The sequence below is a fragment of the Lucilia cuprina genome, chromosome 4 (genome assembly GCF_022045245.1).
Source record: "Lucilia cuprina isolate Lc7/37 chromosome 4, ASM2204524v1, whole genome shotgun sequence".
Lineage (NCBI taxonomy): Eukaryota > Metazoa > Arthropoda > Insecta > Diptera > Calliphoridae > Lucilia > Lucilia cuprina.
Window position 1 is genome coordinate 92,373,425 of NC_060952.1, and position 14,351 is coordinate 92,387,775.

General features: G+C 26.3%; 1 protein-coding gene across 1 annotated transcript in view; it reads right to left on the bottom strand.

The window, feature by feature from the left end:
- Positions 1-3,221: 3,221 nt before the first annotated feature.
- The window catches only part of LOC111678239, a 27,265-nt gene continuing 16,135 nt past the window's right edge, over positions 3,222-14,351 (bottom strand). Inside the window, exons 6-9 of the mRNA XM_046947986.1 lie at positions 9,709-10,075; positions 6,478-6,723; positions 3,732-3,945; positions 3,222-3,341 (exon numbers count right to left, since the gene is read on the bottom strand). Of these exons, the coding sequence (XP_046803942.1) occupies positions 3,920-3,945; positions 6,478-6,723; positions 9,709-10,075 (639 nt within the window). The 3' untranslated portion in view covers positions 3,222-3,341; positions 3,732-3,919. The remainder of the gene's footprint in view (positions 3,342-3,731; positions 3,946-6,477; positions 6,724-9,708; positions 10,076-14,351) is intronic.

Here is a 14,351-nt window from a genome sequence, read left to right on the forward strand (position 1 = left end):
AGAACTGAACTAGAACTGAACTAGAACTGAACTAGAACTGAACTAGAACTGAACTAGAACTGAACTAGAACTGAACAAGAACTGAACTAGAACTAAACTAGAACTGAATTAGAACTGAACTATGTTTATTTATCACTTAAAAATTTCTTACCGGAATGTATTTTATTTTATTTGCTGCTAAAATGTTCATTATAAGTTTTTATGTATTCTTATTTCCTTTTCTGTTTTACAACTATTATTAATTTAATACTTTTGACACAAGTCCTTAGAGATTTTGAACTTTTAACCCCGAGTACGATAAAAAAAATGTGCGTGTGTTGGTATATAGACAATGATTAAATGAAAATTAAAAAGCCAAAAAATTGAAAGATGTTTGATGATAAATTTCTTTGTTTTGATAGAAATACAAAACCGTTGCATATGTAGAATCCCCAGATGCAGCAAAAGTATGTTTCAAGGTTTATTTTACAACACACACCGAAAACAAAAAGCAACAGCTAAGAAATTACAAAATCACACACGCAAGGACATACGAAAACAAGTTTATATTGTCACAGGGTAAACAAATGGGATTTAGCCTGAAGGTAGTTTTTGGAAATAATAACAAAAAACTCAAAAGAAGCTAAATAAACTGGACTCACCCACTACCACTGCTGGCTAATATTATGTTAAAGTTTTAAGGCTAAAATAAGTATATTTTTGTAACATCGAACAAGATTTAAACCAGACCTTCATTCTTGGTTTTAATGACATTGAAGATGTTTGAGTATTAAAGAAATAATATAAAAAATTAAAATTCTAATAGCATCCGTCCATTGTAAAATATTATAAATAAGGATATTTAAAAAAAAAAACTTACAAATTTATTTGTATTAAGTAAGGATACAATTAAAGTGAAAAAGTTTTTCTAAGAGAAAAAAGTATAGAGGATAAACAGGATGTTTGATATCAAAAGAGTTTAATTGACGTTTATGTGGAGTTTGTGGTAAAATATCTCACTAATGAATTGTGGTCGTAATTGTTTATGTTGCTAGAGGGGTTAGCAAAAAGCAGGGCGGTTTGGCTGTTAAAATAGCCATAAATAGAAAATATTACGTGACTACGAATGTTTCTGCTTATTGTGTTTTTTTTGGTTTTATTCTTGTTAAATAAAACAAGTATGAATGCATAGTCGGGCGTAGCCGACCATTAGATATCCTACACCTGTCTGTATGTATGTTAAAAATGGGGATTATTTAAAAAAATAAAGCATTTGGTTTGTTTTTTTAACTTTATTTCGGAGTATTTTTACTTTTATTTTGGCAAAAAACGAATTTTTACAAGAGGGCTCAAAGGGGAGGAGGGCAAAATATGGCCCTATCCTTAAAAATATTGGTAGGGGAGTTAAGTCTTCTTCATTATTATTTATGTAGAATTTAAAAGTATTATTAGTGTTTATAAATGAATTTTGACCTTTAAGTCATTTTCTGAAGGGGAGTTTGTATGGGGGATAGGATCAAATGAAGCCCGATCATTACAAAAATCGGTAGTGTCATTTAAAGTTCTCTAAAACTATGTTTTGTCGACTTTTGTTAACATAATAGATCATTTAAATTAATTATAAGCCGAAAGGCCCTATTTGGGGGGTACGGTTGTATGGGGGCTAGTCAAAATAATAGACCGATTTTATCCATTTTCAACAGGCTTCGTCCTTGGGCCAAAAGAAGCGTGTGTGCCAATTTCATCTAATTATCTTCAAAATTGCGGCCTGTACCTTGCGCACAAGGTTTACATGGACAGCCAGCCAGCCGGTCAGCTAGACGGACGGACGGACATAGCTTAATCGACTCAGAAAATGATTCTAAGCCGATTGGTATACAAACATCAGCACAAACCCAATATACCCTCCCCAGTGGTGTAGGGTATAAAAATTTATTAATGGTTGAACAGAAAAAGTCGATTTTTTATTAAACACCTTTATGTTTAAAGGATGTTTATTAGCAGTTCTCGTTTTATTCTAGCTCGGTTCTATTTCAGATTTAGTTCAGTTCTAGTTCTGTTCTAGTTCAGTTCTAGTTCAGTTCAGTTCTAGTTCAATTCTAGTTCAGTTCTAGTTCAGTTCTAGTTCAGTTCTAGTTCAGTTCTAGTTCAGTTCTAGTTCAGTTCTAGTTCAGTTCTAGTTCAGTTCTAGTTCAGTTCTAGTTCAGTTCTAGTTCAGTTCTAGTTCAGTTCTAGTTCAGTTCTAGTTCAGTTCTAGTTCAGTTCTAGTTCAGTTCTAGGTCAGTTCTAGTTCAGTTCTAGTTCAGTTCTAGTAAACAATTTACTAAAGCTTCTTATTTTAAGGCACTTTTTGTTCTAAAAGCGTATTTTAGTCTAAAATTTTTAGTACAACTATTTTAATATAAAAACCATTTGTTTGTTGTTTTTGGTGTTTTTAATTGTAATTTTATTATAAAATTTTTGTATATTTTTATTATGATTATTATACATTTGGCAGACATGAATTATTTTATTTGTTTTTTTTAATTATTTCACAAAAATTGTATTTTGTTTTAAATTTTAATTTAATAAACTATATTATTTAACATTTTCACACAAATGACAGTTATTATTTTTTTTAGAAATTCATTTGAAAATTTGTTTAAATACCACAATTTAAATGATGTCAAAGTGTAGTAGATAAATGTTGTTGTAGCTGTTTTAAAAGAGAGTAAGATAGTGTGTGAAAGAGTGAGAAAAAAAAAGAGTAAAACTTGACAGTGCATTTGACACTTGATATATTTTGGCTGTTTTAATAAAAATACGATTATTTGTTGGTGTTTTTAGGTTTTTTTCTTTCTTTCTATTTAAAGTATACAAAAAGGAACAACTTTTAAAAAGTACTGTTTTTTTACAAACTTAAATGTAAATCATTTTATTATTTTTTTTTTTAGATTTTTTAACATGCTTTTTTTAATTTTTTTCTTTTAAATACAATATTTTACACAGAAAATAACAAAATAAATTATAAAAAAAAATAAAATTAATTAAAAAAAAAGAGTTTTGCGAGAGGTGATGTAAATGACACTTAGGCATTTGTTTTAATTGTCATGATAATAATGGTAGTTTTTGTTGTTGTGTGATGTTGTTGTTGTTGATGATTTTGTTGTGCAGTAAGAGCTTCTTTGTAGGAGAGAAAGAGTTTAAAGTTGAAAAAATCTTCTTCGTTTCGAATTTCGCTAAAGATTTGTTGGTTTTTTTTCATTTGTAAGAATCGTTTTTTTTTCATTGAGGCCTTTAATTCATTCGTTTTGCTGGTTTTAGTATTTTTTTTCTAAATTAAAACTTAGCATCACAATTTACAATTTACATAGCGCGATGGGCTGTTAAAATTTAAGAAAGAAATTGAAAAAAAAATAAAAATTAGTTTTCTTTTTATAACAACAAGAAAAAAGACATAAATATCAAACTACTACCAAATAAAAATAAAAAATACCAAAAGCTACTAAATACTACTTTAATAAGCTAAATACTACCAAAAAAAATTAGTACCAAAACTACTTGTAAGTAGGGGTTGGTGTGTTTATTTTTTTTCTAAATTAAAAGAAGGGGGGAATTTTGGGTAATTTTGTGGTTTATTTTATAAACTTTACATTCTACTCAAACATTGTTTTTAAACAATTTTAATGTTTGTTTATTTTGTTTTCTAAATATATGTTTTTTTTAGATTTCTACCACATGCAATTTGTTTTTTGTTTTAAATTTTTTCTTACCAATTTATTTTCTTTTTTCGTTTATTTTGTGCATTTTAGTGCTTTTTGTGTTAGTTGTCAATAAAATCGTTTTTATTATTTTTTAATCGTAGATGAGTTGATTTGTTTGTTTTTATTTCTTTTTTAATTTGTTTATTTTTTAGGTTTTTTTTCTTTTACAGCTCAAGAGTTTTTTTTTACTTTGAAATTTATTCAAAAATTGCCTCTTCTTCAGCTGTTGATAAGTGATAATACAGAAATTTTTCATAAAAGAAAAAATGTGTTAATATTAATATTGAGATAGAAAATTAAAATTTATCTAAAAGTATAATAGTTACGACGTTTTTATACGTTTTTTGTTATTATACTATTTACTACTATTATATACAACTCTTCTTGGGATTTGTAATTTCTTGTTCTTTTTATATTCTTTCAAATTTGAATATTTTAAAAAATTTAAGAAAAATCGAATTATCTGGATACCGATAATTTTCTATTTAAAAATTACATATCAATAACTTTATAGTTATTATACTAAGTAATAGCTCATTTTATAATTAAAAGCTCTTTTTAGTACAAAAAGCTCTAGCACTTTTTAGTATTGAAAGCTCTTTTCAATACTAAGAACTCTTTTTAGTACTAAAAGCTATTTTTAGTTCTTAAAGCTGTTTTAGTACTAAAATATCTTTTTTGGAAAAGCTGTATAAGTACTAGAAGCTTTTTTTAGTACTAAATGCTCTTTTTTGTACAAAAAAGCTATTTTTAGTACTCAAAGCTATTTTGGTACTAAAAGCTGTTTTAAGTACTAAAAACTCGTTTTACTCCTAAAGCTGTTTAGTACTAAAATAAATTTTTATTACTAAAAGCTGTTTTAGTACTAAAAGCTCTTTTTAGTACTAAAAGTTATTTTTTGTACTAAAAGTCTTTTTAGTACTAAAAGTCTTTTTAGTACTAAAAGTCTTTTTAGTATTAAAATCTATTTTAGTACTAAAAGCTGTTTAAGTAGTAAAATCTCTTTTTATTACTGAAAGCTGTTTTAGTACTACAAGCTATTTTTGTACTAAAACCTCTTTTTTTGTAATAAAAACTCTTTTTAGTACTAATAGTTCTATTAGTACTAAAATCTCTTATAAGTACTAAAATAACTTTTTTAAAGCTCGTTGTAATACTAAGAGCTAGTTTTAAAACTAAAAGTTCGTTTTAATACTAAAAGCTCATTTTAATACTAATCCCTAGCTTAAGTACTAAAACATTCTTATAGTACAAAACCTCATTTTAGTTCTCGTTTTAGTACTTAAATCCTGTTCTTCAGTACTAAAAGGACATATTTTTACTAATAGTACTAATAAAATAAATAAAACCCTAGTTTAGAACTAAAAGCTCGTTTAAGTTCTAAACACTTAAAATCTTTTGTTTTAGTACTAAAAGATGTGTCAAGTACTCACACGTCATTGTATTACTTATTTTATACACATATTAACTATTAAGTACTAAGATCTTGTTATAGTACTAAAGCTCGTTTTAGTACTAAAAGCTGGTTCTCTTACGTATTGTTTGTTCTGCTACTATATATTCGTTCTGACACTGAAAGCTCGATTGAGTATAAATACTTAACTCGTGTTATTACAAAAGTTTGGTTTAGGTGCTAAAAGCCTCTTTTATGTACTAAAAGCTCTTCTAATACTAAAAGTTTGTTTTCAAACTAAGAGTGTGTTTTTATCTGAAAGCTTGTTTTGATAATTTTATGAGAACCTTAAGAACATTTTATGTTGTAAAAGCTTTTTTCATCTTTCAGTGCAAAAAGCTCATTTAAATACCAAATTGGAATTCAATTTAATAGCAAAATATGCTTTTCGCAATGATGAAGTTATTGAAATGCTTAAAGAAAAGCTTAATTAAATGTTTATAAGAAAATGCTTTTAACAGAGTATTTAACTATAGAATATAAGAATGTTTTGTCATCTCATTTAAAATTTTTTTATAAACTTAAAGCTCTTTTTTCACCTTTCACTATTAAAAGCTCGTTTTAATACCAAATTGAGCACCATTTAGTACTAAAAGTTGTTAGTACTAAAAGAAACTAAAGTAAGTTATTTTTAAAAAAGTACTTTTAGTACCAAAAGAGTAGCTTTTGTTAGGGATAAAGTAATGGATTTGTTAAAGAAAAACAAAAATTAGAAATGTATAAGAAAAAGTTTTTTTTACAGAGGATCGAGCTTATTATTTAACTTTATTCGGTTACCAAATTTCAATAATTTGAGATATTCTTTTAAGCTTTAATACACCTGAGCTTTCTTTTTCTAACCTAAAACCACTAAAACCGTTTAATGTTTAAAAAACTTTTAAAGCATTTTATGAGAAAAAAATAAATACCTTATGACATTTTTAAAATTAAATAAAATAATGAGAATATATACTGCTGTACTTTACAAAGCTTTTAAAGCTTTTCAATTCTAAAACCTAAAAAAATTTTTACACAAATCCAATAAAACTTTCATAATCTATAACATTTGATTACTTTTCTACAAATGTGTTTAAATGAAATTGATCTTGATTTTAGTCACACATTAAAAATGGAATTTTTAATATTTACACTGGGACCAAGACATAACAACTCTAAACTCAACTAAAAACTAAATTTGGGGATTTCTAAATGGTAAAAAGGATTTATACAATTGTTATATATAAAAAAATATATTACAACTTGAGGTTTTTGTAATAAAATATTCTCTACTAAAGCGGAAAAACTCAAAATTTGAATACTTACGAGTCAAAGGTCTGACGGGGTGTTTTGTCCACAAATAACGATTCTTAATGGGCGACAAGAACGAATCCCTGGCAACGGAACCGCCACGTGGCACCGATGTGGCACGGAATGGTGAAACAGCACGAATGGGAGCTAAATCATCCATATCCCACCAGAAGGGATCACGAGTGAAGGCTGAGATGGGAGCGCTGGGATTGGGTTCCAACATATCCCTGAAGCGGTTTCTGGGATGGAAGATGGGTAGTCCTAGGAAGGGCGAACGTATATAGATGATATTTTTTTTGGTTGGATATTTTTTTTTTGATGTTTTAGTTTAGTTTTTATAACAAAGAGAGTACAGGGAGGTAGAAAGAATAATGTTGTGTGTAATTTTGTTGTGATTTTTTTGATTTGATTTTGATTGTTTTTGTTTTTGATTTTGTTTTGATTTTACACTGTGATTTAGTCGCACAAATGAAGAGAATATATAAAAAAAAACACAGAAACAAATAAAATAAAAAGAAACAAATTTTGATATTAATCCATGCGTAAATGCTGTTCAAATTGAAATTATTTTTGAGATCATCATTTTTTTTTGGAAGGATTTTTGAGGATTTAAAAAAATTATATTTCAAAATGTTGGAAAATCATATCAAAAGGTCTTTTTGGGATCGTGTGAAGTAAGAAATGGGAAAAGCTGATAAACATTAAGGCGAGCGGGATAAGAATGAAAAAAGGGAATATAGAGGAAATAGATTATGGATGAGAGAATGACTGAAAGATATGAAAAATGTATATAACTTGTTCATAAGGTTATCGATAATTTGCTTTATAGATATACATAAAGTTATCGACAATTTTTCTAGGGAAATTATAACTTATCTTTAACCTTTCTTTAACAAAGTTAAGTTTCCGGAGAAAGAAAGTTAATTTATAAATTTCCTTGAAAATCGATAACTTTTCTAGAGAAAACTTAAGGCAATTTTAAGAATTTTCGATAACTTTTTATCAATAAAGTCAAGTTATCAATAACTCTATGACTATTCTATAAAAAGGCAAATTTATCGATAATTTTTCTATAAACAAGTAAAATAATCGATAACTTTTCCATAGGAAACACAATTGTCGATATTTTTTCTAAAGAAAAGTTATGTTATCGATAATCTACCTAAAGAAAAGTCAAGTTATTGAGAAAAGTCAGGATATGGATAACTTTTCTAAAGTGAATTACATCGATAACTTTTTTATAGAATAGTGAAGTTATCGATAATTTTTCTATAGAAAAGTGAAATTGTCGATAAATTTTTTATAAAAAGGTCATGTTATCGATAACTATTTTATAGAAAAGTTAGGATAACGATAAAATTTCTATAGACAAGTCAGGATATTGATTACTTTCCTATAGAGAATTACAGTTATCGATAACTTTTATATAGAAAAGTCAAACCATTGATAACTTTTTTAAAGAAAAGTCAAGTTATCGATAAATATTCTATAGAAAAGTTAGGATAACGATAAAATTTCTATAGACAAGTCAGGATATTGATTACTTTCCTATAGAGAATTACAGTTATCGATAACTTTTCTATATAAAAGTCAAGTTATCGATAAGTCTTCTATAGGAAAGTCAAGTTCTCGATATCATTTCTATAGAAAATACAATTGTCTATAACTTTTCTAAAGAATGATTACTTTTCTATAGAAAGTTACAGTTATCGATAAATTTTCCATAGGAAAGTAAAACCATCGATAAGTTTTTTAAAGAAAAGTCAAGCTATCGATAACTATTCTATAAAAAGTCAAATTGTCCATAACTCGTTTATAGGAAAGTCAAGTTATCGATAACTTTTCTATAGAAAAGATAATTGTCGATAATTTTTCTAAAGATTGATTACTTTTCTGTAGAAAGTTATAGTTGTCGATAATTTTTCTATAGGAAAGAATAACCATCGATAAGTTTTTTTATAAAAAAGTCAAGTTATCGATAACTATTCAATAAAAAACTAAAGTTATCGTAATTTTTCTATATATGAGTAAAGTTGTCGATAACTTTTCAAAAGAAAAGTCATGTTATCGATATTTTTCTGTAAAAAAACACAGGATATTGATAACTTTTTTAGATAACGTTACAGTTATCGATAGCCTAGTTATTGATAGCTTTTATATGAAAAAGTAAAGTTGTCGATAACTTTTCTATAGAGAAGACGAGTTGCCTATAACTTTTCTATAGAGAAAACAAGTTGTCTATAACTTTCTATTAAAAGTGAAGTTATCGATAACTTTTCTATGGAGAAGTCAAGTTATCGATAACTTTTCTAAAAAAAAAATCAAGTTATCAATAGTTTTTCTATAGAAAAAAGTCAACTTTTTATAGAAAAATCAAGGTTTAGCATTTCTATAGAAAAGTTAAATTATCGATAACTTTCCTACAGAAAAATCAAACTATAGGTGAGTTTTCTATAAAAAAGACAAGTTATCAATAATTTCTCTATTAAAACAACTTTTCTATAAAAAAGTAAAGTTATCGATAACTTTTAAATAGAAAATTCAAAAGTCTATAGAAAAGTCAAGTTATCAGTGTGTTTTCTTTGGAAAAGTCAAGTTATCGATAACTTTTTAAAGAAAACTCATGTAATCGTCAACTTTTCTATAAAAGAGAACACAAATCGATAATTTTTAAAAATAAATGTTATGTAGAGTTAGTAAAATGGAGATGAATTGAGGAAGATGAAAGGAAAATTTTTTTTGGGTAACATTTTCAAATCATCTAGTCTTCATATAGAGATTTTTGTTGAAAATGAATGAAAGGTCTTTACTTTCAAAATATGCCCGTCATAAAAAGGATATTTTGTAAAGAAAACGTTTTTTATAGCTGACACAGGATTATAATATATAAAGAAAAATAATATAAAAACGGTTGCCAATCATGGGTACAAAATTTGCGCTGATGCTTCTGGCCACATTTAACACGTGTATAATATAAAAACATAAACTCGTTTAAGCCAAATTCTTGAAATTTCGTAACACCAAAAGTAAAGCTTAAAGCCACTAATAAAAATAACAGAGAAAATAGCATTTCCCTTGATAATTTTATTAGTTTGTAACTAAACTACTAGCTTTCAATTCAATTTCCTTTAAGGAAACATTTAACATTTAGCATTTCAAATTGTTTTTTTTTTAACAGCAAACGAATAATAAATTAACAAAATTTTGAAATTTTGATTTGAATTGATTATTTTTTTGTATGTTTACCATCAGCATCATAGGCAACTTCAGTGGGGCGAGGTCCCCAGCGACCAGCCTTAACGGGAGTGGGACTTGGTGAGCCAGCACGCTGGAAAACATTATCTTTATCTAACTTACTGGCAAAAAGTTCATCCAAGGGTTCCAATGAACTGGCACGGAACAAGGGACGGGTGAAAGGAGCCAAGCTAGTGGCACGATCGAATACGGATGGTGCACGATCGAATACAGATGGAGCACGAGGAGCTACACTTGAGCCACGGTTCCAGTAGGCTGGTGGTGGAACATAGGGTTCACTGCCGGCACGTCTGTAGCGTGAAGGAGCTGGGGTGGGAGAGTGACGAGCTGTAATAAAAATAATAATATAATTAATATTTCCCTCTTACATTTTTTGTTTAACTGAAAATCATTTAAGCCTAAAAAGTACAAATCATATTGGTGACAGGTTTTTTTTCTTTTTTAAAGTTTTCATCATGTGTGTTTGTTATTAATAAATAGAGATAACAAAAGTATTTTGCATAATTAAATTTTAAATGTCTAATACTTTTTTTATTGCAATTTTAATAAACAAATATGCAAATAAAACGTTTAAATGTACATATGTGTATGCATGCATGCAAACTGATATGACTTTAATGATGAAATTATGAAAAAAATATTTATAACCCACAGGTCAATTAAAAATTGTCGGCTGAAAATCAAATGTTCATTTTATACGCATTTATGGTGAAAACTGCAACATTTGTTGCGTATTAAATTATTTATGCATTCGTGGGTGTTTTGCGGTATTATTATGAAATTTTCAACTGTGTTGTATGAAAAAAAAAAATATGAATTAAATAATATATTGAAACCATCACGTATGAGTGATATTTATTTAGTTAAATATTTAACAACTATTCGCCATAGAATTATTGACACATTACGGGGCGTATGAATGATATTATTAAGGAAAGTTTTAAATTAAAGAATTTTTTCAGAAATTCGTCAAATATGAAAGAATTTTATTGAAATGAAGGATTTTTGAAAAATTTTTAATTAAATTAGATTTCGATAACATTTGTATATGTTCGATTAAGTCAAGTTGTCGATATCTTTTCTATAGAAAAACAAAGTCATGTTGTTATTCATTTTTGTAAAAATGTCAAGTCATCGATAACTTTTCTATAGAAAAAAATTATACATTTTTATAAAGAAATCGATACTTTTACCAGAGATAAATCGGGTTACTACTTTTCCAAAAAATATAAAGTTATCGATAAACTTATCTGTACATTTTCTTTAAAAAATTTAAACTAATTGAAAACTTGTCTATTATAAAGTCATCTTATCGATAACTTGCCTTTTATGTTGAAAAGTTTTCGATAATTTGACTTTTTAATCAAAAATCAAGATATCGATAATTTTTTTATAAAAGTCAAGATATTGATGACTTTTCTATAGAAAAGAACAGTTATCGATAATTTGATTTTTCTTAACTTTTCTGTAGAAAAGTCTAGTTATCGATAATTTTTCTATTGCACAGTTAAGTTATCGATAACTTTTTTATAGAAAAGTCAAGTTATCGATAACTTTTCTATTGAAAAGTCTATATAAAAGGGTAGTTATCGATAACTTTGCCATATAAAAGTGAAGTTGTCTATAACTTTTCTATAAAAAAGTCTAGTTATCGATAATTTTTTTATATCACAGTCAAGTGGTCGATAACTTTTCTATGGAAAAGTCAAGTTATCGATAACTATTCTATAGAGAATTCAAGTAATCGATAACTTTTCTATAGAATAGTCAAGTTATCAATAACTTTTCTATAGAAAGGTCAAGTTATTGATAACTTTTATATAGAAAAGTCAAGTTATCGATAACTTTTCTATAGAAAAGTCTAGTTATCGATAACTTTTTTATATCACAGTCAAGTGATCGATAACTTTTCTATGGAAAAGTCAAGTTATCGATAACTTTTCTATGGAAAAGTCAAGTTATCGATAACTTTTCTATGAAAAAGTCAAGTTATCGATAACTTTTCTATAGAGAATTTAAGTAATCGATAATTTTTCTACAGAAAAGTCAAGTTATCGATATATTTTCTATAGAAAGGTCAAGTTATCGATAACTTTTTTATATAAAAGTCAAGTTATCGATAAATTTTCTTTAGAAAAGTCAAGTTATCGATAAGTTTTCTATGGTAAAATCAAGTTATCGATAACTTTTCTATAGAAAAGTCAAGATATCGATAATTTTTCTATAGAAAGCTCTAGTTATCGATAACTTTTTTGACATAAAAGTCATGTTATCGATAACTTTTCTATAGAAAACTCAAATTATTGACAACTATTGTAAAAAAACTATAACTTTTTAACAGAAAGTTATTCCTAACTTTTCTGTAGCAAAGTCATCGATAATTCTTTTTACAGAAAAGTAAAGTTATCGATAAATTTTCTACAGAAAATTCAGGATATCGATAACATTTCCATAAAAAAACCCAAATGTTGAAAACTTTTAAAAAAAATGGTAATTTATCGATTATTTTTGTACAGAAAAGTCATCGATAACTATAGTATAAAAAGTCAAGTTATCGATAACATTTCTCTAAAAGAGTCAAGTTATTAAAAACGTTTCTATGGAAAAATCAAGTAATCGATAGCTTTTCTATAAACTCTTCTATAGAATTGTCATGTTATCGTTAACTTTGCTGTAACTTTAGACAGCTTTTACATACAAAGGTCAAGTTATCGAAAATCCACTTGTCGATATATCAAATTTTGTATAAAATTGAATTTTGTTGCTTTTTATTGTTTAACTTTATTTCTCATTATTTTTAATTTCTTTACAGTGTTTTCCTGTAATGATGCTCCAGTGAAATGTCCTAAGGTTGGTATTGATTTTCGTTTAATCATTAGTTTAAGTCACAGTCAATTTTAGTTTCATTAAACAATAATTAGAAAATGTATTAGTACTTACCAACAACGTAACCCCAAAATACAAATTATAAGAAAAAAAAATTAAAATATTTCAAATATTAGTAGACAATTAAACAGATTAAGTTGTGGAAAACAAATAAAAACATTGAACAATTACGGAAATATTCAAAGATTTTTAAAACATGTTTTATTATTTTCTATAAGCTGTACCTATTGCTTATATTTTCTTCTCAATTTATGTTCTTTTCGGTAGAGAGAGCCAGAATGAAGAACTCAGACTGATTTTGTTTAGATACTTTTAAAAAAGTGCGCGTAATAGCTCAGGAGAGTGTCTTTCTCATTTTAAGAGAGGTTCTGATTGGATTTTGTTTTAAACTTATAATAAGAGAGTCTCATTTTATTGGCGACTCTCTTTTGCTTAAGTGTTGTTTGAAAGATTGAATTCTGCTCTTTCCTTGATTGGAAATGAGACATATCAAACTATTTTCTTTAAAAAATAGTAATTAAATTAAATTTTCTATAGATAAATATTGAATATAACTGGTAATCTACCGTTTTGGAGCGAAGGAACAAAATTTGTTTATAATTTAAATAAATAATTGGTAAAATGTTAAAATCTTTTATTTTTAAATTTTGCGTTGGTATTTTTATTGTATTATTTAAAATAAGTTTAAGTTTTGTTTTAAACAAAGAAATTAAAAAAGTAAAAATTTAAAAACAATTGCATATTACTGCCACGATTTTCAACAAACAATTACGATAAACAAACAAAAAAAAAAAAACAATTAATTAAAACAAAAAACTATTTTACATTTAAAACAAACAATTTCACAAAATTAATAACTTTTTAAAATATTTTTATATATTTTTTTTAAATTTTCGTTAAATATTTCATTTTTTGTAATGAGTTTTTTTGATTTTGTTCTTGAATTGAAAAAAAATGATGAAAAGTTATCGAAAAGACATTTAGTTTTTTTTTTTAAATTAAGAAAAATGAAAGACATTGATTAGAGGCAGTAATTATAAAAACATTAATTAAAATTAAAAAAAAACACATATAATTTACATTTATTACCACACGCAATTTGTAAGTAAATGAGTTGTAAAGGGAAGAAGACAAAGGAACAGGTTAAGACAATTTGTTAGTTTTGTACATTTTTATTTTGGTGGTTAGAATTTATTAGTTACAATAAATGTTATTTATTAAAAAATTAAACCTTCAAAATTCAAAAAAATTATCCAAGGTTTTTTTAAATGAAACAAAACAACGTTTTTTTTTTTTTAATTTTTATTAATAAAAATGAGTTTTTATTGATATATATTTTTGTACTTAAGTTAAGTATTGAGAGGAAAAAAAGTTTATTTTTTGGGTTTTAGTAGTTTGTTCATTTTTTAAAAATTTCCACTTTGTAATGAGCAAGAACTGGCCTTTGGTTGATGTTTTGATTATTGTCGCCTTTTTTAATGTTATTTCATTGAGGTTCTCTGAGTTTATTTTTAGTTTTGATTTTATATGTAAATTACAAAATTTAATAAAATTAACAGTAATTGAAATGATTTTATTGTACATATTTCATAGGAAAAATTTTAATTTTCACACACATACTCTCCAACTTTTTGTTTTAAAACTGAACTAGAACTGAACTAGAACTGAACTAGAACTGAACTAGAACTGAACTAGAACTGAACTAGAACTGAACTAGAACTGAACTAGAACAGAACAAGAACAGAACT